The sequence below is a fragment of the Balaenoptera borealis genome (genome assembly GCF_965194805.1).
Source record: "Balaenoptera borealis genome assembly, chromosome: 3".
NCBI classification, from domain to species: Eukaryota; Metazoa; Chordata; class Mammalia; order Artiodactyla; family Balaenopteridae; genus Balaenoptera; species Balaenoptera borealis.
This window is the reverse complement of record NC_138866.1, coordinates 74,638,392-74,662,763: the sequence shown is the minus strand read 5'-3', so window position 1 is coordinate 74,662,763 and position 24,372 is coordinate 74,638,392. Positions and strand designations below refer to the sequence as shown.

Here is a 24,372-nt window from a genome sequence, read left to right as displayed (position 1 = left end):
AAGCTTCTAAGTTTGTGGTAAAGTTGTTATAGCAGCAATAAAAAAATCAATACAGATATGCTTATATGGGATTTTTTTTGCCCGATAAAGGAAGCGTATGTGCCTCTATGAAAAAAACTACAAAGCTCTGCTGAGAAAATGTGAAGAGATAAAGATGTATACATGTCGCTGTAAAAGAATAAAAAATTGTTAATATAATGAACCTTCTTAAATTGATTTATAAATTTAATTTACTCAACATAAAAATTCCACAGGACTTTTTTGGGTAAAATTTTCAATAATATTCTAAAATTTATATGAAGAAATAGGTGAAAATAGTTAAGAAGGTGCTTGGATTTATATAATTTCAGAGTGCTAATTTCCTGAATTAACTAATATCACTCTTTGGGAGAAGTATAACAATTTATTGTCGAATGGGCAAGTCCAAATCAAGAAGACTCCATGGCAAATTCCTTAGGTAAAGAGAATGATGATGTATTGTGACCAAAGGGAGCAGGATTAGAGGACCCTATAGATGGTCAGAGAGCTGCCATATAAAATAGTTATATCAATTTTAATGGAAATAATGGAATGAAATAGAATATGCTTAATAATAAAAATATATCTAATCTTTCTTTGATTATCTGAAAGGAATTAGAATTGACTGAGGCCTTTGGGTTATTATTCTACCAACTTCTGTTGACTTGCAGAGATATTGCTTATGAGTACTTTAGGGAATTGTGTTCCAGATAATATGGACATCCACATACACAACACTGAGTGAGTGACTCACTAACTCTGGCTGAAAGGTAAGAAATGATTGAAATGACAGAAAGTACTCAAAAGAACAAAGAATAAGAAGCAGTTTATTAAACTGGGGGATGCTCATGAAAATATCTAAACACCATTACATGCAAATTGACAAACAAATGTAGCATATCGTCAATCCCCTCCAATTTTCATATATAGCCCAAGTCAAACTCAGAGCTTTATGTATTTGTGATGAAATTAGGCCCAGATATCACTACTATACACACCTGAAAAACTTAGAAAAATGATCTAATTATCCCTCTACATTCTGGACTTTTATATGCATAGATTTTCATACTCATTAGTACCTTTTATGCAGAAGTAAATTCCTAAGGCCTTATTTGTTTATTTCTATTATGGCAATATTATTACTCTATTGCAGAGAAGACGATTGTAACCTGAGGAATTCAGCTGTCTATTACAAAGTTGCTGAACAAATTTCTATATGATAAATAATGATCCTTGCCTCCTCTTTAAAGTAAGTCAACCACAGAACCAAGAGTCAAGATACCTTCATTTTAGTCTTTACTCTTCTATTTATTTAATGAACACATTTTATCTTATCCCTGAGTCTAAAAAGCTATTTCTGTGAATTGGAGAATAAATGCTTTTTTTTTTTTTAACATCTTTATTGGAGTATAATTGCTTTACAATGGTGTGTTAGTTTCTGCTTTATAACAAAGTGAATCAGCTATACATATACATATATCCTCATATCTCCTCCCTCTTGCGTCTCCCTCCCACTCTCCCTATCCCACCCCTCTAGGTGGTCACAAAGCACACAGCTGATCTCCCTGTGTTATGCGGCTGCTTCCCACTAGCTATCTATTTTACATTTGGTAGTGTATATATGTCCATGCCACTCTCTCACTTCGTCCCAGCTTACCCTTCCCCCTCCCCATGTCCTCAAGTCCATTCTCTACATCTGCATCATTATTCCTGTCCTGCCCCTAGGTTCTTCAGAACCATTTTTATTGTTTTTTTTTAAGATTCCATATATATGTGTTAGCATACGGTATTTTTTTTTCTCTTTCTGACTTACTTCACTCTGTATGACAGACTCTAGGTCCATCCACCTCACTACAAATAACTCAATTTCGTTTCTTTTTATGGCTGAGTAATATTCCATTGTAGAGAATAAATGATTTTAGCTCCCCGAAGAGCTGTGAGGATTAATGTGATTGAAGACCAGCAGTATTAGAAATTTTGCAGCAACTATTAAAAAAAAAGCAAACATGACATCGTTCCATTGTCGTTGCCATGAAACGTTGTCTTACTTACTATCACATTGCGGGTGTTCCTTTGTGTGGCTGATTCCTGCACAAGGCAGTTCCATTTGGGCTCTTTGATGGGCTGTATCTCCTGACTGTCTGCCATTTCCTATAATAAAAGCATTTATTTCATACAAATTCCATAATTCTCAAATTCAGTTTAGTTATTCCACCAACCAGTCCCAATGAATGTAGTTTTATACTATGCAGAGAGTTACTTTTGGGAATGAGACTACTCTATTATTAGAATTTCTACTGGAAGTTAAATTGTTCTGCCAAGAAAACCTTACAGAATACCTTAATACCATAATAACCATACTTCTGTATAACTGAAATGACTTATATGACTTCAATTTCCTTCTCAACACATTTCCTGGCAAAAGTACCACAAAAAATATGACATGGGTCATGTGACCCACATGTTTATTGACCACACCCTTACTGATTGCCTGGGAAATCCCACTGCATTTAAGCATGTCCTTCTCACTGATGGAGTGAGAGTGAACTACTGGGTCCCATTATGCCATGCTTTTTGTATACAGTTATGTGAGACATTGTTGCCTGGAATACCCTCTTCATATCCCGTTACCCAATCCACTCAGCATACACCACTCAGAGTACAATGTATCACAATGTTACAATGTGTGTCACCATAACTAGACTCAAGATGCTGGATTATAGACCATGTTTTGCTCAACTTGGCATTTTCTCCCAGCCATTAGTGTGATATTGTTTAGTAATAAATGCTTAGTTGAATAAATTCTCTACATAATAACTAGAATAATTTCATTAAAACACAAATTGTATCATGTCTGTTCTGTGCTTCCACCATTCTGATGGCTTCCCACTGTACTGAAAAATATTCTGAACTCCTTGAGAGGACATGAAAGTAGTCTTTTTACTTCTCCAATATCATCTCTCACCATTCTCTGCCTCACAGTCAAAGCTGTAACCACACTGGTCTTTTACTTCTTGGAACAAGTCAAAGTCTTTCTGAACATAGATCTTTACACCTGTCATTTCCTCTGCCTAGAATGTTCATCACCTCTCTTTTCTCATGGTTGGCTCTTTTTCATCTTTCAGATCTTAGCTTAAATGCCATTTCCTCAAGGAGGCCCTCCTTGTCTAACCAATCTAAAGACAGTCTCTTCTATAACTCTCTAACAGCATCGTCTTTCATGGCATTTGTCATGATCTGTAATTAAAATTTGTTTATATTTTTGTTTTCTATTCTCACTAGACTCTAAGCAACATAAGTGATTATACGTTTTATGATTATAAACCTAGTACTTAGCACATAATAGGTGCTCAGTAAATATCTGTCAAATGAATGGATAATAAGATATCCCCATTTGTTTTTTTTTTTAAATTAATTAATTAATTTATTTATTTTTAATTTTTGGCTGTGTTGGGTCTTTGTTTCTGTGTGAGGGCTTTCTCTAGTTGCGGCAAGCGGGGGCCACTCTTCATCGCGGTGCGCGGGCCTCTCACTATCGCGGCCTCTCTTGTTGCAGAGCACAGGCTCCAGACGCGCAGGCTCAGTAGTTGTGGCTCACGGGCCCAGTTGCTCCGCGGCATGTGGGACCTTCCCAGACCAGGGCTCGAACCCGTTTCCCCTGCATTGGCAGGCAGATTCTCAACCACTGCACCACCAGGGAAGCCCCATTTCATTGTTTTTATGGAAGATTTTTTTCCTGGACACTTGAGGATATCAGTAACTTCAGTGGTTCAAAGTCTTCTTTCTACATCACTGAAGTCATATGCAAAGTTACTTTGCCTGCCTTACCAGTGTTTGCTAAGCTATTTAGACATGCATCTGAGCGAATGACGTTGGCAAGCACTACCCAGAAATCTGAACGTTTGTTTAGGCCTTGGGTATCACCCTAAGACAAAAGCAGGGAGAGGAAGCATGATGTAATTGAAAATAACATGAGTTTGTGTTGATACATTTGACTACATCCTGCCTTCATCATTTCCTAGCTGGGTGACCTGGGGCATGCTATTTGCTCTCTTTCAGCTTTGGCTTCTTCATGTGTAAACAAGTATAATACTTACCTCACAGGGTTGTTGTGAGAATTAAGTAACTGCACAGTGCCTAGAACAATTTTCAGCCTGTGGAAGATAATAAAGATCATAATTATTGCCATGATTGTCAGATATTGGATTAGAAGATAGTTTTATAAGTCATATAGTTTGATAAATGTGGTTTGTAACTTATCTTTGCAAGGCATTTCTTTGATTTGGAGCACCAAGCACCTTAAGGGCTTAGACATTTTCATTTTTTTTCCTCCTCCCGCCACCCTCCCCATTAACTTGTTCAAGGTGTTCTTCATGTCTTCATTCCTAAGGGTGTAGATGATAGGGTTCAGCAGGGGTGTGATAGCGGTGAAAAACACAGACACCACCTTGTTCTCTGGGAGGCTGGTGGATGGATGGGAATAGATGAAGATGCAGTGTCCCAGAAACCGTGTGACACGGTGAGGTGGGCTGCACAGGTGGACAGGGCCTTCCGCCTGCCTTCTGAGATCTGCTGCCTCAGACTCACCAGGATGACTGCACAGGACACAAGGACCACAAAACAGACCACGGAGATCAGCCCACTGCTGGAGACGATGAGAATCTCAATGACGTGGGTACCAGTGTAGGCCAGTTTGATCACCTGAGGTACATCACAGAAAAAGTTGTCAATCTCATCAGGACCACAGTAGGGCAGCTTGATGGTGAGGAAGGTCAGGGCCCCTATCCAGAGGGCCACAGCCAGCAGCACACATACTTTCCAGTTCATCACTATCATGTACTGCAGGGGGTTGCAAATGGCCACATACTGATCATAAGCCATGACAGTGAGGAGAAAGATCTCTGAGCAGGCAAAGAGGCGCAGGAAGAACATCTGAGTTGCACAGGCATCAAAGGAGATGAGTTTCTCCTCTGACCAGGTGTGTATCAGCATCCTGGGGACAGTGACAGTGGAGTGGCAGACATCGATAAAGGACAGGTTGCTGAGAAAGAAATACATGGGTGTATGGAGCCGATGGTCATAGATAATAGTTATGACAATGAGGATGTTGCCAATCATTGTCAGGACATAGAAAATGAGGAACGTGGCAAATGCAGCCATCTGCACATTCTGATTTACAGTTAAACCTCTAAGCTGAAAATATGGCACTAAATTTGTTTGATTGAGCAGGATGGCCTCTTCCATTCTCATTGTTGGACACACCTGTCAAGAACTAGAAAAAAACACTTAATATCTGCATCAATCACTTGGTCACTTAATTTCTTCTGTGTTTATGACTTTTCTCTCCATCTAGAATTTCTAGTGAAATACTTCATTTTAAAATCCCCATTAAGCATCTTAAATCATGCTGGACACACAGCAGTTGTTAAATACACACTTTTGGAATAATAGGATAGAGAAAATTGATTCACTAAGAAAGGTAAAACAATCTTGGATAAGGAGAAATCAAATAAGTTATTTCTCCCTTACTGTAGTAAAATATCAGTGCTTAGCCTTAGGTTATAGATTTTTATAGGAGAAGAAATTAAGGTTCTTCTTATTCCCCAATAAGTAATTTTTCCAAGGTTACACAATTTCTGGACTTGAACACAGTCTTCTTTATTGTCCTGTTGACTGCATTTTCACTAACTCAAACCCTTGCTTCCCTGTTTGCTCTGCCATGATACCCTGAGACTATAATTTCAATGATCTAGTTATCAGAAGGCAGAAGATTTTCACCAAGCTTCTGGCAATGTGGCTGTAGTGTTTATTGAACAGTTCTGTAGAAGAGGCTGGATAAAACCCAGGAAAACTTAGAAAATCTGTAGCGGGTAAAGGGAGACTTGCTTCTCTTCCACCTTTGAGTTGAGGACAGACTTGCTCATTCTTAAACTGGAGGTCAAGGTCCAGGCCTAACAGCGTCACTGTCTTGACTAGATTATCCTCAGTTCCTTTTAAAGTCCAACTCTGTTGTCTGACTTACTGGACCACAGTAAAACAAAAGTAGTTGCTTTTTTAAAAATTAGCTTACCTTTGACCCAAGTATCACTAATTTTTATAAGAAACATATATATTATATAGAGTCCCAAGATCCTAGCTCTTAAGGGAAGTTTACCTAATCTATTTTTTTTTTTTTTAATAAATAGGGAAAACAAGGCACAAAGAGGTAAAGCAACTGGCTCAAGTTCATAGAGAACTGGAGAATTGGAGTAATAACTGGGTCTAGAGCTTGGGCCTCTTGACTTCTGGTCTAGTCTTTCTCTACCACCCCTCTGACCTGAATTTTTGTGGTGACTGGCATAACTGAAGTATTAAGTAAAATGTGTCTCAGTGACCTCTCTCTTCCTCTCCTAGGTGTCCTGGGCTGGCTTGGGTGGGCATCTGTGGGGAGCCTCTCTTCTCTAGCTTGCCTCTTACGTGCCACTGCCTCGATGTACAGCCTTCCAGGGGTGGCCCACCCAAGCAAGCTGTCCTCTTGGTTTCTTGGGCACTATCATCCTACGTTACCTTCTTCCCATCACTGATGACTACAGGTTCTTTATTTTCTCCCTCAAGATCAGGCTTTCTGCCAGACAAATGAATCAACTCCACACTGGTTATGAAAAAAGGATAGAGAAAACTTTTCTCTTCTGCCCCATCACCCTTTCTTCTCAAGTATTTTCTATGCCTCATTATGCTGTTCTTCTGCAGACAATGGCTTTTTTGTTGTTTATATCAGAGGGAAGTCTAATGGCAGTGTCAAATCAGAGAACTAGCAAAGCAGATCTACGGCAAAGAAGGTATTTTGGGAGGGAGAGAAGTCTTTTAGTTATCATTTAAGTTAAACTCATGGTATCTAGTGCTTGGATTAATATTTATAGTAACATCATAATGTAGCTATGGATTGATTTTACTATTTAGAAATTCTTCTTAGGGTGTTCACTTAAAGTTTTTGCTCCAGAAAACTACTTTAAATGTTTGATGATTTACATCTGTTATCTTTGTAATTTATTAAGCTCTAAAAGGATGATTACAAAAGTGAAAGCTGAAGAACTAACCAAAAATGGAGCCAGGGCTTATTTTAAAATCAATATGAAAAATTTCACCTGCACAGATAGAAAAGCGGGTGCAGACTGGGCACTAGGTCTGAAACGAAGACTGTTCCCTCATCAGAGGAGATGGATATGCATTTTTTTAAACTTTTAATTTAATTAATTAATTAATTTATTTATTTATTTATGGCTGTGTTGGGTCTTCGTTTGTGTGCGAGGGCTTTCTCTAGTTGCAGAGAACGGGGGCCACTCTTCATCGCGGTGCGCGACCCTCTCACTATCGCGGCCTCTCCTGTTGGGGAGCACAGGCTCCAGACGCGCAGGCTCAGTAGTTGTGGCGCACGGGCTTAGTTGCTCCGCGGCATGTGGGATCTTCCCAGACCAGGGCTCGAACCCGTGTCCCCTGCATTGGCAGGCAGACTCTAAACCACTGCGCCACCAGGGAAGCCTCCTGGATATACATTTCTAACTAAACTTTTTCCATCACAATAATATTTTTTCTATTTCTGTGGAGCCTCAGGAAAAAATGTTCTGAAAACTGGACATGTGTTCAACTGCAGTAGAAATCTGGTGTTAGTTTATGTCAAAAATATGGTTCACACATCAAAAAATCTAGTGTCTACTGCATACATTTCAGAAAAACAGAAGAAAACAAGAGCAGAAACAATAAATCTAAAACGTCTATAAAACTCACCCTGGGTTGTTTCTGACGCTCTCAGCACCTCCGAAGAGACCTGAATTATCAGTCTGGTACTTTGAATATCATGAGTATTATTTTCTGGTAGGAAGAACAATTTATCGAGATTGAGGAGGGTCGGGCTCGGCAGCGCGAGCCGCATGAACGAGAGAAACGTGCCCCGCGCGAGACGTCGCGCGCGCCCGGGACAGGGAGCCAATGAGAACACTGGGAGGGCTCGAGACCCGGCCCTGAGGGCGACGGCCGCGCGCCGGCTTGAAGGCGAGCGTCGCCGGGCGGGAGCGCGCGAAACGTGGCGGACGTGGAGTGTGCGGGGGCTGCGCGCTGCCTCTCAGAGGCCGGACGGCGCTGCGGAGAGGCGGCGACGGCAGCGGTAACTGGAACCGCGTCGGCGGTGAGGCCCTGGGACGCCGTTGAGCTCTGCATCCAGAAACCCCAAGATGGAAGAAGAAAGGTCAGAGACATTGACTAACCTGGAAACAGGGACCTCTTTGGAACTTTGCTTTCATCCACAGTAGCTTTTAAAAGTATCATCGAGTGGAAGTGATTTCCTCGTCTTATTTTGCTTATTGGGAGGAACATGGCTTCAGGGATTTTATGTTTCCCTTTAGTTTTGCATGAACTCCATAGGAAAAGGAGCCCTTAAAGGGTTTGGGAGTAACAAGACGAGACTGAAGACAGACAGGCTTGTGCGCGCTCTCTGTTTTCCCTCCCCCTTAAAAGAAAAGGATTTACAGCGCAACCTTGTAACAGCTGCTGCCCAGCTTTAACCATCAAGAGAAAGTAAATAAAATTAAACCACCATTAAAAAAAAAAGAAATAATTTATTTTTAAGTTAGACAAATCAAATAACCCCATTTACCTTGATTTTTTCATAAGGAAGTTCAGAGCCCTCGAAGTTCCCTTGGGTCTTATTCACAGTTTTTGGTAATAATTCACAGCGGATATATTTGGTGGTATTTTACCAGAGGTACTTAAGCATTTCTGCAAAATCACACCTTTGTACATATGTTATTATCATGTTCAATATGTAGAGCATATAGCTCTGCACTAAGATTTTCTAGAATTGGTTCTCAGTAAACTGAGGATGTGGTGTAGGAATGATATCTTTTTTGCACTTTGTCAGGCTGTACTGATGGGTAGAAGGGATTAAAAGCCACTACCGATCACGTTTGCAGGCATGCTAGTTTACCAGGACACGTCTAACACAAAACTTGACCTAATTATTCAGAACCAGTGTAACTGAAGCATCCTGTTTCCTTTGCAGCACACTCTCTAGGTGTAAATTTTGTCTTGCCAGTTTCAGATGGATTATCCCGCCTTCAAGTACTGAAGGGAAATCTGTAGAGAAAGAAAGCAGCTGGGAAGGGCAGCTGCAGTGTTAGTGTTTGTCTACCTGACTTATATGGGCCTTTTGGGAACTTTTAAGCAATGACATCAGCTTGCCCTAGTCCCTAGTTAGAAAAAGTTAGTTATGTGGGAACCGAAGTTACAGGCTTTGCAATCGTCACTAAGGGCATTTAATGGGAAAGCGGGACTTCAACATCTAAATCTTTAGGATGTGTTTATATGTGATTAAATGAACTACTATTTAGCGATTACTTACTATGTGCTAAGTATTAGGTGAGGGGTTTTCCTGTTTTTTTATCTAATCCATATAAAAACACATTGCTGAGGGATGGGCAATGGAGTTAAAAATTTAATCTGCTGTCTGCCAGCGAGGTCAAGTGTTTGGACTCTAGAGTCAGATTGCTTGAGTATAGATTCCAACATCCTAGGTGTGTAAATTTCGGCAAGTTATTTAACCTCTGGGCCTCAGTTTTCTCATCCATTAAACGTGAATAAAAATGGTAACTTTTTTAGAGCTCTTGAAATCTTTGCAAAGCGTGTGGAGCTTAGTAAATGTGTTATCTACATTAATATAATTATGTAATATGCAATTCAAAGAAACAAATGCAAAAGCCACCACTAATTGCTAGTCAACTTTTTTCCATCACATATTCATTACTTTAGATAACAATGAAAAATCAGAACCTCTTGCTCTAATTCCCATTTTGCTTTCTCTGCTTAGATACAGGAGTTTGATAGTTTAAATTGGTAAAAGAAGAATCCAAAGGAGAGGGATGAAGGTTATTACACTTTGAATTTCAAGACTGAATAGTTTCGTGGGATGGTTAGGCTATCCGAACTAAAGTGTATGGAGCTAGAAGTAAGCTTTTAGCTGACTCTCCATGCAACAGTGTCTGGAAGGCAGGATGGTAACAGTGGGAAAGTATCAGAAGTGACCAAAAATTCTTACTCCCAAGGACTTGTGGCTTCGGCTCCTTTTCCCCAGTTTTCTTGTTGGATTCATTATCACTGATCAGGGGCCAGACTTGACTATATTGGAAAACCTGGTCTTTCAGAACTTACAGATATTGCTACTTGGCTAACATGGAACTTGTACTGTCACACTGGCAATCAGGGTACACATTAGGAAGAGGGATATACTGACCATACTAATTCTCTAAACATTTGGAATTGAGATACATTATTACAGGCATAATACACCAAGGGCAATATAGAAAATGATGTTCAATTGATTATAGGCCAATTACCATCACCACTGGCATTGGTAAAATGCAAGGTTGAGAAATTAATCTTTGAACAATTTCTATACATTCCCCCTTCCTCTTGTAACCCTCTCCCCTGGCCCACTACTTTCCTCTGACTGTACACAGACTGCCATATAGGTGACACTCAGCCTTCCCCTCCCTGGAAGTCCCTGATGCTCCAAAAATTGTGTGCTCCTCTTTCCTCCATAGCATAAATGAAAACAGTTGTTTAAACTTGCATAGCCCTTTAGCGTTTGAAAAACTCTTTCACCCTTACTGTTTTATTCGGTCTTCACAATACCTCTGCGAGGTAGGGAGCATTATAGAAAACTTGGTGTTAAGTGATTTTCACAGCGTTTACACGTCAGGTAAGCACCTGAACCAGGGCTTGAGCTCAGGTAATCTGCTGCTGGATCCAGTACTTATTCTCTTAACTTCACTTGGATGCTGCCATTTATAGAAGAGCATAGCTTTTGATCCTAAGCACCTATAGAAGATGCACACTTAAAAGTGTTGCTTGGGACTTGCTTGGTGGCACAGCGGTTAAGAATCTGCCTGCCAATGCAGGGGACACAGGTTCAAGCCCTGGTCTGGGTAGATCTCACATGCTGCGGAGCAACTAAGCCCGTGCACCACAACTACTGAGCCTGCGCTCTACAGCCTGCGAGCCACAACTACTGAGCCCATGCACCTAGAGCCTGTGCTCCGCAACAAGAGAAGCCACCGCAATGAGAAGCCCGCATACCACAACAAAGAGTAGCCCCAGCTCGCCGCAACTAGGGAAAGCCTGCACGCAGCAACAAAGACCCAATGCAGCCAAAAATAAATAAATAAACAAATTTTAAAAAAAAGTGTTGCTTGTTCACTTATATGTCGAATTTGAAAAAAAAACAAAAGCAAAAAACCCAACCAACCAAAGGGAAAAAAAAAACTCAAACAGAGAACAGATTGGTGGTTGCCATAAAGACGGGGTGGGGAGTGGGCAAAATGGGTGAAGAGGGTCAAAAGGTACAAACTTCCAGCTATAAAATAAATAAGTCATGGGGATATAATGTACAGCATGGTGACTATAGTTAATAATACTGTATTGCATATTTGAAAGTTGCCAAGAGAGTAGATCTTAAAAGTTCTCCTCACAAGAAAAAAAAAATTGTAACTATATATGGTGATGGATGTTAACTAGACTTATTGTGGTGATCATTTTGAATTATATACAAATATCAAATCATTACAATGTACACTTGAAACTAATGTAATGCTATATGTTAATTATATCTCAATTAAAAAGTTGCTTATTAAATCATGTATAATTTTTTCATAGGTGTAGGGAAGAGAGAATTTTTTAGTATTCTTTGATCTTACTGATTCTTTGGTAATCTTTGACTCTTTCCTTCTTTCTGTTCTATTCTCTCCATTCCAAAAGATCAAAATGATATGGTCACTTCTGAAAGGTCACTGACTCTGTACTAAAAGCAATAAATCAGCAGGCAATAACCTAGGGTATATACAATGTCATATTTAGTATAGTATGAGATTAAAATGTCCAGATGAGTAATGATTCTTTCCTATGAGGAATTTACAGTACAGTGAAGTAAGGTGGCATTTATTTTAGAAATTTAAGGAAACCCCTTAAAAAAAACTTTGGCATGATATTGCCCAGTAAATGCAATAGGAAATAACAGTGTGATGTGACCTTCTGTCCCAGCCTTCACACCCCTCACAGCAGAAGGGAAGGGAACCAACAGAGCTTGCATTTGTTGGAGGGGAGAATGAGACCATCATTCTCCCCTCCAACAAACTGTGCAGGAATCAGACCCCCAAGGGGAAGCTACAATTAGATTTTGTTACCTACCCACCTCCCTCTCAAAAGAGACCAACCAGTCTAATTTCATCAAGTCGTATCTGCTATTCATCTCAGTCTTCTCATTTTTGAAACTTTTAGTCACTTTTTATCTCCTTAAGGCTTGGTACTTTCCCTAATCAAGCTCTTATCCTTCTCTGACTCTTCACTATGACCTCTGGGTAGCATTTTGCACATGGAATTCCCAGCCTCTTTTCTGCACATTACCTTCACATTCTTGCTCTATGTGCCTGTCTCCTGCAGCCCTCTTAAATAGTATGGGTTTTTTTCTCCTATGTTAGGACTCAAGTTTTGGTAGGTGTTGTTAAAAAAAAAAAAAAAAATTAATTAATTTAACAGGTGCTGATTCAGATAATTTTTCTGTCCTCCTTTATAAAAAGTCATTCTTTGAAGAAAATTCTATCAGACTATTCCACTTGCAACCCTTTCTTGTTGTAGTTTCAATTGTCCTCTCAGCCGTTCCACCTCCTTCCTCCAAGACTTTGGCATTTGCCATCATCCACATAAATGATCCATACAATACTCTTGTCTCAGTTCTTTAATCTCTTCTCTAGATAAAGGAAAACTCACGACTGTATAGATGGTCTTGAAACAGGAGGGAAGGAGGCAGGGCACAACCTTTGAAAGAATGACATAGTCCGAGGACATGACATAAACTGATTAGAACCAAATGTTCCAACATGGTGGACAAGTTGACTTCCTCTAGACCTTGAGCCTCAGTATCCGCTCACATCAGCAAGCTAAATGACACACCCACAGGCGCCATGACAGTTCCAAGACGGACCATAAGGATCAAAAAGTGGGTGGTGGCCCAATTCCTGGAAATCCCGCCCCTTCCCGAAATAGCTGGAATACTCCTCCTACTCCTTAGCCTATGAAGTCACGCACTCCTATAAAAACTGACAACCCCATACCCTGGTGCCTTTCTCACCTTCTGAGATGGCCCACACTCTGTTTGTGAAGTGTGTTTCTCTCTAAATAAATCCACTTCTTACCTATCACTTTGTGTCTCACTGAATTCTTTCTGCGATGACACATCAAGAACCTGAGCTTCATTAAGTCCTGAAACCAGGTGTGTTATCTCAGTTGGAAGACTGTGGGTTTTGGCCGGCTTTGAGTCTTGGCCGAGTGGGCTCAAGTCCCAATCTGGGTTTTGGCCTGGTTCAAGTCCCGGCCGAGTGGGTTCAAGTCCCAATCTGAGGTGTACGTTTTCAGCCTCACCTCCAATTTTTGACCACAACTTCAAATAGGCAATTGTACTACATTTTCCATAGCCAATTTACTTGTTTAACTCTCCATGGTAATTATTTAACATTGACCCAACTCAAATCTTGCCTATTATTTCAATGAGAAATAGAAGTAATCAGAGAACTTTTACCCCATCCCACTGTTAAATCCATCCACTATTTGCATCTGAACCTGTAAACTGCCCACACTTGTAATAGGTATCCTGCTCTCTCTAAGGCCAACCCCTCCATTTGTACCTAGGTTCCCATCCTTTCTTGCCTCTCAAGGACTTTATTCCTGTAATTCTCTGTCTCTACATCATCAGACTTTGTCACTGTTGAATCATTCCCATCAGCAATCAAACATACTGTAATAATTCCAGTACTGAAAAATCCTTTCTTGATTCCACAGTTCTCTCCAATCACTACCTAATTTCTCTGTTCTTTTTAAGCAAAATTCCTCAAAAGAGTTACCTATACTCATTGGCTCCACTTCATCTCCTACCATTTTTTAATTGAAGCTACTCCAATCTGGCTTTATGTCTCAATCACTCCACTAAAATTGTGTTTATCTAGGTCACCAGTGACATTCATACTGCTCAATTCAATGGATAGTTCTTGGTCCTTATCTCACTTAACCTTTCAACATCCTGTTTTTCCTTCTACCTTCCTTGGTTGCTCCTTTTAAATCTCCTTTCCTTTCCTGGCCTCTAAACAAAATGTCCCAGGGCTCAGTCCTTGGACTTTTGCTTCTCTCTGATTATGCTTTCTAAGTGAACTCATTCGAGTTCATTGTTTTAATGCCACCTTTATGCTGATAGCTCATATTTTTATCTGTTTTTATTTTGCTCCATAATGGTACAGAGTGGCCACATAAGATATTGGTGTCTAGGAAATTGCTTATGTTTAACAGGAGACCACTATGGCCTAATTATGAGTGCTGGACTAGCTCCTAGTCATACCAAGTCCTATCTGATCATACCAGGCCATTTTCTAGCTGTCAGGAACTGCTTTTCTCTTTTACGGTCCTCCCTTTTGGCTGAGAGCAGACAAAGTCAGGGCACAAAACATTAAATCTGTGATATCCATATTGCCATCATTGTCAAAATTTTGTTCATCAGGAAGTTATCCAGAGACTGTTTTCTGTAGTTGGACTAAGATTAACCTCTCCTGCTCTTTTTTGCATACTGAATAGTTGAATTTTTAAAAAAATTTAAAAAATTTTATTGAAGTGTAATTGATTTACACTGTTGTGTTAATTTCTTCTGTACAGTAGTACTTGAATTTTTGAACATGACAGTGTATTTGCAGTAGCATATAAGAATACAGATGGTACACACTGGTTAATGGCAGCACAGGCAATTAACAAAATGATTATTAATTCTTGTAATAAATCCTGAGACAGGGGCTTAGATGATTAAATTCAGGCAATAACGACATAACCAAATGACCAGTTGCTCTTTTCTAGAGAACCAGTGGCTTTTTTTTAGCCTAGTCATAAATTGTTTTACTTGAACACCTATTATTTGTATAGACGCATAAGAAGTATTTGCTGTAGGATGAAGTTACCTCTGTCTAGCTAAGAGGAAATTGAGTTATGTGCTTATCCATGAAGACTCTGGCTAATGAATGTAAATTGAAACTGGGATTCCAGAGCATAAGTTGTGTTTTCATAAATGGTATTTACTTAGTGGGGCACAGACTCTATTGGGAATATAACCTTTATTCAACTCAACAGGAGTGAGACAATCATTGGTCTCATCTTAAGGTAAGTAGACTTTTTAAAGTGGAGTTAAACAATTCCTGCAAAGTTGAGGGTCTCAGTTTTATAATATTCAGAACAAACTGAGTACTATATCAAAGATAGCCCCAATATTAGTTTCCATTTCTGATCGATGCATTTTGTTGTTAGGATTACATGACTCCAGAAGAAGATTTTGTTGTCAAAATCCAATTTTTACAAGACTAAAACTTGAGATTAGTTATGTGAGAAAAACTTAAGTACCAGAGCAGATATGTAGAAGGAAATTTACTTTCTGAAGTGTTTAAAGGAACAGCTATTATATTTTTGTCAGTAAGATTAGGTGAGGGATTACAAATCTGGCAATCAGTTGAATCTATGATTTTGGTCTGAGAAAGACACACCAGAGAATTTTGTGTTTCCCCTAATTGGTAGAAGACCATCGACATTATGAAGATAGATCACATTGATAAACCTTTTAGTCAGGTAATAGAAGGGGTTAGAATACAATAATAAAAAAGATTAGTGGGGCTTCCCTGGTGGCGCAGTGGTTGAGAATCTGTCTGCCAATGCAGGGGACACGGGTTCGAGCCCTGGTCTGGGAAGATCCCACATGCCGTGGAGCAACTGGGCCCGTGAGCCACAGCTACTGAGCCTGCGCGTCTGGAGCCTGTGCTCCGCAACAGGAGAGGCCGCGATAATAAGAGGCCCACGCACTGCGATGAAGAGTGGCCCCCACTTGCCGCAACTAGAGAAAGCCCTCGCACAGAAACGAAGACCCAACACAGCCAAAAATAAATAAATAAATAAATAAATAAACCCAAAGTTTAAAAAAAAAACAAAAAACTGAAAAGAAAAAAGTAACAGTACTATTAAAAAAAAAGATTAGTGATAGATCAAAGGGAAAAAAAAGGGTGAAGAGTCAGAAAATTAATCTTATTTTGTTTTCTTTGGTAGAAGCTGTTTACTTCAGCAGTTAGTACCTGTTCCCTAGTTTTGGGAAGAAGCCATTCACTTCTGCAGTCATCGGTTTCTGGAGAATTTATAAAACTCCTCAATTTGAGGTCTTCCAATTGAATGGATTTTCAGGGTCATGAGAAACTGATGTGTCTTTTTTAGTCAGGAATCATGACTGCAAGGTTCAACACCTTGAGGTTTTATTGTTGTGTCAGTTAACAGTCTTTGCCAAGGGTCTCTTCACTGAGACTCCAGGACAATTTTCTCTGCTGTCTTTTGCAGAAGACTAAATCTCCAGATTTCAGATTATGCAATGGGTGTTTTGGAAATGCAGCTCGAACTTGTTGATGATAAAGCTCTAGGTATTCACGTGAATGTTTTGTGATATTTAGTCATATGAACCTGTAATAGTGTAAAATCTAGGTGTAGAAGTAAGATTTTTCAAATGAATGGAGTAGCCTATTATTAGCTCATAAGAAGTTTACCTATGGGTCTCAGAATAGATCTCATTGTTTGCAGAGGAGCATTTTTTAGAGGGGGTTATCTTTGAAAAATCCTGGAGAATAAGATACATGTGAGAAGATTAAAATTGGGAAAATATCTCAAAATTCAAAAAAGAAGTTTTAACCAGAAAGTCACAAATAATTAGCTTGATATCAATCTTTTCTGTGTTTCTATAATGGATACACTGGATGAGGATTTGTGATTATTTATCAAATAAAGTAGTGACTGCTGGCCAAGGAGACAATAAAACAAGGTGAAAAGGAGGACGTATGTTTGGAGTCAGGATTCATGCTGGAACTGAGTTCAAATCATGTATTTTGTTAGTTACAGCTTTTTCACAGTAACAGTCTGGAACAGTGGCTCTCAAATTTTAGCATGCATTTGAATTACCTGGAGGACTTGTTAAAACACAAAGTTCTGATTCAGCACATCTAAGGTGGGGCCTGAGAATGTGTATGTGTAACAAGTTCCCCAGTAATGTTCCTGCTAGTCTGGGGACCACACTTTAAGAATCACTGGTTTAGAAAAATTTTGTTAGAATGTAGAATTAGAGTTTCAACTTTCCCATAGCTATCTGAAAATTTTTTTGGAAGGTGTTTTGTTATAGTTGGCCTTAATTCTAGTGGAAAATGTACACGGTCCTAGACAATTTGTATGTCATAAGTTAATCTCTCGTATTCCAGAGAGAGAGAGAAATTTTACTGCTCTTTCCCCATCAGTTTACTTCTGCCATATTCACAAATTCTGAAGTTCTGCCAGAGGAAAACCAGGATTATGAAGGACCTGGAAATTAGACAATGTAAAAATGATTTCCTACGAAGTTGCGAAGAGTTAGTTATAAAAAACATTTTGAAGTTTCTCCTATGAAGGAGGGATTAGACAAAGGGTTACAAGCTCAGATGTGTCAGGGGCCAGGCAGGTAATATAAATGAATCAAGGGCAGGGACTGTCGCTAACCAGAGAGTAAATGCATCTTCTAAAATGAGTGGCTACTACTTAGAAAAAATTAACTGTTGCTATGTGGGTATGTAGGCCCATTACTGCTAGATTAAAAGGAAGTGTAAATCTTGAGTTGCTTGAAAAATAGCCCAATTTAAAAATATTGCTAACTGAATAAAAACTTTTAAAATCCATTATATGGGACAAGCAATATACATCTGCAGTCTCAGTTTGGCCCTTGGTCCTATAGCTTGCTACCTTGGGTTTATTCAGTAGTAACAATAGGACGGAGACTATAGCTAAATGTTAAAATAAAAACTAGTGCTGTAACTGGAGTGGCTTTAGAGTCAAATGCATCTGGGTCCAAGCCTTGACTCCACCATTTACTATCAGTGTGACCTTGAGCAAATTACTTAACGTCTTTCAGCTTTAGTTTCCTCATCTGCAAACTGGGTGTAATAATAATGCCCCTATCATGGAGCTGTAGTTAGGATTAATAGTTAATGAATGTAAAATCTTAACACATATTAAGCATATATTAATCATTCAACAAACGTTAGCTTTGAAAAGTTAGAAATGGAAGATGCAGAATAAAGACTTATCTGTCCATTAACTTTCTCTCTGAAATCAACTGAGTAAAACAAGGAAAATGAGAAGAAGGAAAGGGGAAAATTTCATCTGTTTTAATTAAAAAGGGAACACTTAAAATACAAAAATATACTAGGAAGAGCTAATCAGTGCATTTGAAATTAGATCAGGGTAAGGGAGGATGCCAGGAAAATATAACTGCATTACAGAGTTTGGGCAGAGTCAGCAAGGCATAGATTTCTCCATAGGGGCCACTGATTGGCTGCTCTTTTGGAACTAATTAAGAATAAGAGTCTTTCTAGCCTACTTGGCATCACAATGTAGCAGAAGAGGCAGGGTTGAATGAGGAAATTTTAAACACTATCTCTGAAACAATGCTGCCTGTGGAGGAGAATCTGAGCACGGCAAGCAACTCTAAAGCTATTTACCTTTTTTAACTAACAAGAAGGGAAGGTCAAATCAACTTGCAATTTAACAGACACAAAATATATACTATCCATGGCTTTACTGTGAGAACAAACAAGCCTTCCTGGCATAGAACATTCTTCGGAAGCTTTTCCCACACTTTCTTCTCAAAAATAGCTTGACTAAGAAGAAATCGCCTAATTTAAGGAGAAATATTATTTAAAAAGGAATCAAGACAGGCTTTATATAAAACACTACAATCTGAAAATGAAATTAAGAAAATTATTTCATTCTTAATAGCATAAAAATACTTAGTTAAATATTTAACCAAGGAGGTAGAAGACATGTACACTGAAAACTACAAAACATTGCTGAACGGAATTAAAGTTTTCAATAAGTGTAAAGACATCTTGTGTTCATGGATTGGAAGACTTAATATTGTTAAGATGGCAATACTACTCAAAATGGTTGACAAACTCAATGAAATCTCTATCTAGAAATGAAAAAGTGGATCCTAAAATTCATATGGAATTGTAAGGAACCCAAAATGACCAAAATAATCTTGAAAAGAAAAATGAATTTGGAAGACTCACACTATCAGATTTCAACCCTTATTACAAAGCCAGAGTAATCAAAACAGTGGGGTAATGGCATAAGAACAAACACGTAGGTCAATGGGATAGAATTGAGAGTCCAGACATTAGGCCATACATCTGTAGTTAACTGATTTTCAGCAGAGGTACCAGAACCTTTCAATGAGGGAAACAATAGTCTCTTTTGACAGATGATACTGGGACAACTAGATATATGTATACAAAAGAATGAAGTCAGATCCTTACCTCATACCACATATAAAAATTAACTCAAAATAAATCAAAGACCTAAATGGAAAAGCTAAAACTGTAACACTCTTAGAAGAAAACATAGGAGTAAATCTTCAAAATCTTGGATTTGGCAATGGATTCTTAGAAGTGACACCAAAAGCACAAGAAAAAAAGAAAAAATAGATACATTGGACTTTTTCAAAATTAAAATTTTTTGTGTTTCAAAGGACACCATCAATAATGAAAAGACAACCTACAAAATGGGAGAAGTATTTGCAAGTCATATATCTGATATGGGATTTGTATCTAGAGTGTATAAAGAGCTCTTAGAACTCAACAATGAAAAGACAAGTAATCCAATTAAAATTAGGCAAAGGATCTGAATAGACATTTCTATAAAGAAGATATACAAATGGCCAATAAGCACATGAAATGATGCCCATCAAGTTTAGTCATCAGGGAAATGCATATCAAAACCACAAGGTAACACTTCATACCTACTAGGATGGCAATAATAAAAAAGACAGACAATAACTGGTATTGGTGAAGGTGTGGCGAAATTGGAACTCCTATACATTACTGGAGGGAATACAAAGTAGTGCAGGTTTAAGAACCTCATCTTCAATTTGCAATAAAAGTTTTTAACTTGTTTTTTTTTTAAACTCAATTGTGATAATGTGATTTATAATAGAAATATATAGTTGGTTTTCATCTCCATTTCTGTCGTAAAGCTCCTATATCCCTTGGAATTTCCTAAGTGATGAGAGTGATAATAATGCCTTTTGTTATGTTAATATGGTGACTTTTGGACTCCACCTAAGAAAGAGAGCTAGTTGCCAGGGGAACCAGCCACTTGATTAGAGAGTTGGAACTTTCAGTTCCACCTCCCCTGACCCCCCCCCCCCCCACCCGGGGAGGGTAATCCCAGTAGCCATATTAGTTTTTCTACTAAATGAATCTGTGTCCACTGTCTTTGATTCCTCCATCCTAATTTTACAGCCATATTGGAACTTTGTATTTTATTTAGAAACTTTTTTTTCTGGGGAAACTTTTTTTATTTATATATAAATAAAAAGTCACTGTTGGATCTTAATGATCATCTTATTATTATTAAGGAATCTCCCAGTAAAAAAAGAAAAAAAATATCAGGGAAGAAATGAATTTCTCCTGACCTGGGAGACTATTTAAAAAAGACAGAATCGGAAGTGAATAAAGCAACCATCTTAGGATGAGGAAAAGAAATATTTCACTCTATGGAAGTGTGTTTTAAATAATCACTCATCTGAATGAAGAACATCTTTTGTTAATCAGAAGGCTTTCCAGGAAGGTGGTTATTTCCTCTGTATAGACTTCATACCCCTATGGAAATTGAATAAGGAAGAGGAATTTGAACAAAAGCAAAGGCAAAAACTCTCTTCAGGATGTGAGAAGCTATGAAGACTGTCTCAGAGGCTGCTTGGGGATATTATTTTCCATCAGTTCCCATGTTGCCCACTAGGTGGTGGTGGTGCACATAAAAACTCTACTGTATAAACCATGAATTGCCATAAACCTTGTTTACTCTTCTTTTTCAAACAAAATCCCAAGAAAATCTGTATAAAAGCCTCAGGTAGAAGTATGAAGCCCTCAATAATAGCAGAGGGGACAGTCTCAGGCTATAAGATGAGGATAGGTACCATCCAAAAGGGATCATCTCCAAATGCAATTTTGGGTCTTCCTTGACCCAGTTTCTTTTGGTTACAGAAAAATACAAGGGAGATTTTCTTTCTATACTTATTCCAGAGCTCACCTTGGATGAAAGGAGTCAAATTTTGATGAATATCATAATTTACATCGTAATTTTTGTGCCTTAAAAAAATCCATTGCTCATCTACCACAATTACTATGATTTCATGATCATTATTTTTAACATGTTATCATATCATTATAGCACATGTGATAAGTTCAGCATACCTTTTGTGTGAATCTATCACTTTAGTTTGAATGATGAAGCAGTCTCCCAACCATTGTGAGACTCCTTCTGACACCACTGATGAAGGAAGAAAGCTCTTAAATGATTAATTCATTCTTAAATGCACAACTGTGGTGACCTCTGAAAGGACACATTCCTTCTTAAGACTACCTTCTCAAAACAAAGTCATTATTATGTAGCCTCAGAACTGTAATCACTCTTCTTCAGTTCACAGATTCTGGCTGATGATGTCATGACACAGAAGAAAATGCAAAACAGGCAGCCTTAAATCAGCTTCCTGGTGAGCATGACACTTGTGGCTGAGGCCTGAGACCAGCTGCGTTTTGGCCATGGCTTTGCAGAGCGTTCTGGAAGCACTGTGGCTGGAGCTCCTCCTCAGCTCTCTCTGGAAGGGTGAGTAGGCTCCTTCATCATCTGGTCTTGGAAAAGTGTATACCCTTGTTTTAAAACTTGGACTTGTTAAAAAACGGAAACAGCCAAATTCATTAATATCCACTGTACCTAAGCGGCAATCAGTAAACCAAATAGCAGTGTAAAAGTCACAACGTTCTTTTTTTATTTCCTGTAGTTGAAGAGAGCAAGGACCGAGTATTTCAGCCTTCCACTGTGGTCTCTTCGGAGGGTGCTCTGGCAGAAATCTCCTGTAATCACTCTATATCCAATGCTTACGACTTCTTCTGGTACCTTCACGTCCCAGGATGTGCACCAAGACTCCTTGTTAAGGGCTCAAGGCCTTCTCAGCAGGGACGGTACAACATGACATATGAGCGGTTCTCTTCATCACTGCTTATCCTCCAGGCGCAGATGGCAGATGCAGCCATTTACTACTGTGCTCTGGGGGACACAGAGGCAGGGAATCCATGAAGAGCTGAACAGAAACAAGGAGAGATCACAGCCTTTGCAGGAGGTGGAAAAAAGATGAGCAATAACGGTTCACCCCAACACCCCCAATTCAGCATTCTCCAAGCTTTTCCATTTGGCACTATCAGAAAAAACATTTGAGTCCAGACACACTATATATTAGTAAAGGTACATAGGGAAATATGTTTTTAAGGAGTGTTTCAATAATGGTCTGTAAATCCATTTTAATAGTTTTCTTTTTTTTTTAAATTAAATTTATTTATTTAAATTTTTTAAATTAAATTTATTTATTTATTTATGGCTGTGTTGGGTCTTCGTTTCTGTGCGAGGGCTTTCTCTAGTTGCGGCAAGCGGGGGCCGCTCTTCATCGCGGTGCGCGGGCCTCTCACTGTCGCGGCCTCTCTTGTTGCGGAGCACAGGCTCCAGACGCGCAGCCTCAGCAATTGTGGCTCACGGGCCTAGTCGCTCCGCGGCATGTGGGATCTTCCCAGACCAGGGCTCAAACCCGTGTACCCTGCATTGGCAGGCAGATTCTCAACCACTGCGCCACCAGCGAAGCCCCTAAATAGTTTTCTTGATAATTGAAACACTTTTGATCCATTTCTTTTGAAATCTGATTGGATTATTTTTGCTTTCCCTCATGAAATGGCTGATGATGAACTTGTGATAGGAGGAAGAGTCATGTCCACTCTGCCGTTTTCTTCTTGCTTTCTGTGTTTGCATTTTAAATATTATCTGCCAGCTTCACTCTCTTTGCAGGAATCTTTTCAAGACGTGTATCCATTTTATAAAGGGTACTTTAGTTAACATTGGATAATACAGTAAGCTGAAGGGGAATGAATGAGTGAGTGGCTACTGCCAACAGCCCTGAGTTTGGAAGCTCAATCCTCCCCTCAGGATATTTTACTTATTATAATCTAATATACAGGCCCTGTGAGGATGTCAGTGTCAATTGGTATATGAAATATTAGTAAAACTCAATCTCCTTCCAAATTTTTAAGCTAAAAAAAATACAACTGGAAGTTGTAATATATTCTTCACAGATCCTCGTTACTTTGTCTTTTTACCCAGACCTGTCCCTCCCACTTTAGAAACCAAGGTCCTAGGATAGATTAGTGATTCCCAAACTTTTTAAAATCAGAAGTCTCTGGAGTTTTGTTCAGAAAAATAGATTTTTTCCTACATTCTAGGTTAACTGAATCAGAGTTTTCAGGAGTGGGGTCCAGAAGTCTGTATTTTCCATAAATGTCTCCCTGGTGATTCTGTTGCTCAGTCAAATTTGATGTGGGAATCCCAGACTCTGGACTCCAGATCTTGAGGCTTTAGCCACTATTCTTTGCTTTTAGTAACATCCAAATGTCTCCATTGTATACACATATAAATTGGTATATGTTTGTACAACTTCTTTAGGCATATTCTATTTTGGATTATTGCTTGTTTAACAGTGTATTAGTCTTATCTTTTTTTAAAAATTATTTATTTATTTATTTATTTTTGGCTGCGTTGGGTCTTCGTTGCTGCGCGCAGGCTTTCTCTAGTTGTGGCGAGCGGGGGCTACTCTTCGTCACGGTGCGCGGGCTTCTCACTGCAGTGGCCTCTCTTGTTGCAGAGCACGGGCTCTAGGTGAGCGGACTTCAGTAGTTGTGGCTCGCGGGCTCTAGAGCGCAGGCCCAGTAGCTGTGGTGCACGGGCTTAGTTGTTCCGCGGCATGTGGGATCTTCCCGGACCAGGGCTCGAACCCATGTCCTCTGCACCGGCAGGCGGATTCTTAACCACTGTGCCACCAGGGAAGCCCAGGTCTTCTCTTTTAACCAAATGAAATATTTGAAAAGACGAGTCATGTGTGCATTTTCTTCATGAGTTCTGCATGGTGCCGTGTGTATTGTTGTTGCTCCATAGACAGTGAATAAGCATGTGGCCCCCTCATTGTTTTGGCAAGCAAGAAAAGAGATAGAAAATTCATTTTGTTCGTAGAGGAAGTTCTTTTCAGTTCACTGAGGAGTGTGTGTGTGTGTGTGTGTGTGTGTGTGTGTGTGCGTGTGTGTGATGTATTGAAAACTCTACCTTTTACATTGGTGTTTTGAGTCTACTGTTTAAACTGTCAAAGACTAGTCT

At 39.2% G+C, this 24,372-nt stretch overlaps 1 protein-coding gene and 1 long non-coding RNA gene across 2 annotated transcripts in view; one reads left to right on the top strand and one right to left on the bottom strand.

The window, feature by feature from the left end:
- Window positions 1-22,813, top strand: part of LOC309625507 — a 95,423-nt gene extending 72,610 nt beyond the window's left edge. Inside the window, exons 5-6 of the long non-coding RNA XR_014242543.1 lie at window positions 21,604-21,789; window positions 21,965-22,813. This is a non-coding gene — a long non-coding RNA (uncharacterized lncRNA). The remainder of the gene's footprint in view (window positions 1-21,603; window positions 21,790-21,964) is intronic.
- Window positions 828-21,596, bottom strand: OR4E1 (olfactory receptor family 4 subfamily E member 1). Its single transcript, XM_082385035.1, is given in 3 exon segments — window positions 828-4,536; window positions 4,539-5,280; window positions 7,783-21,596. Coding segments are annotated over 2 exon segments (1,029 nt in total). The 5' UTR covers window positions 5,269-5,280; window positions 7,783-21,596; the 3' UTR covers window positions 828-4,237.
- Window positions 22,814-24,372: the final 1,559 nt, after the last annotated feature.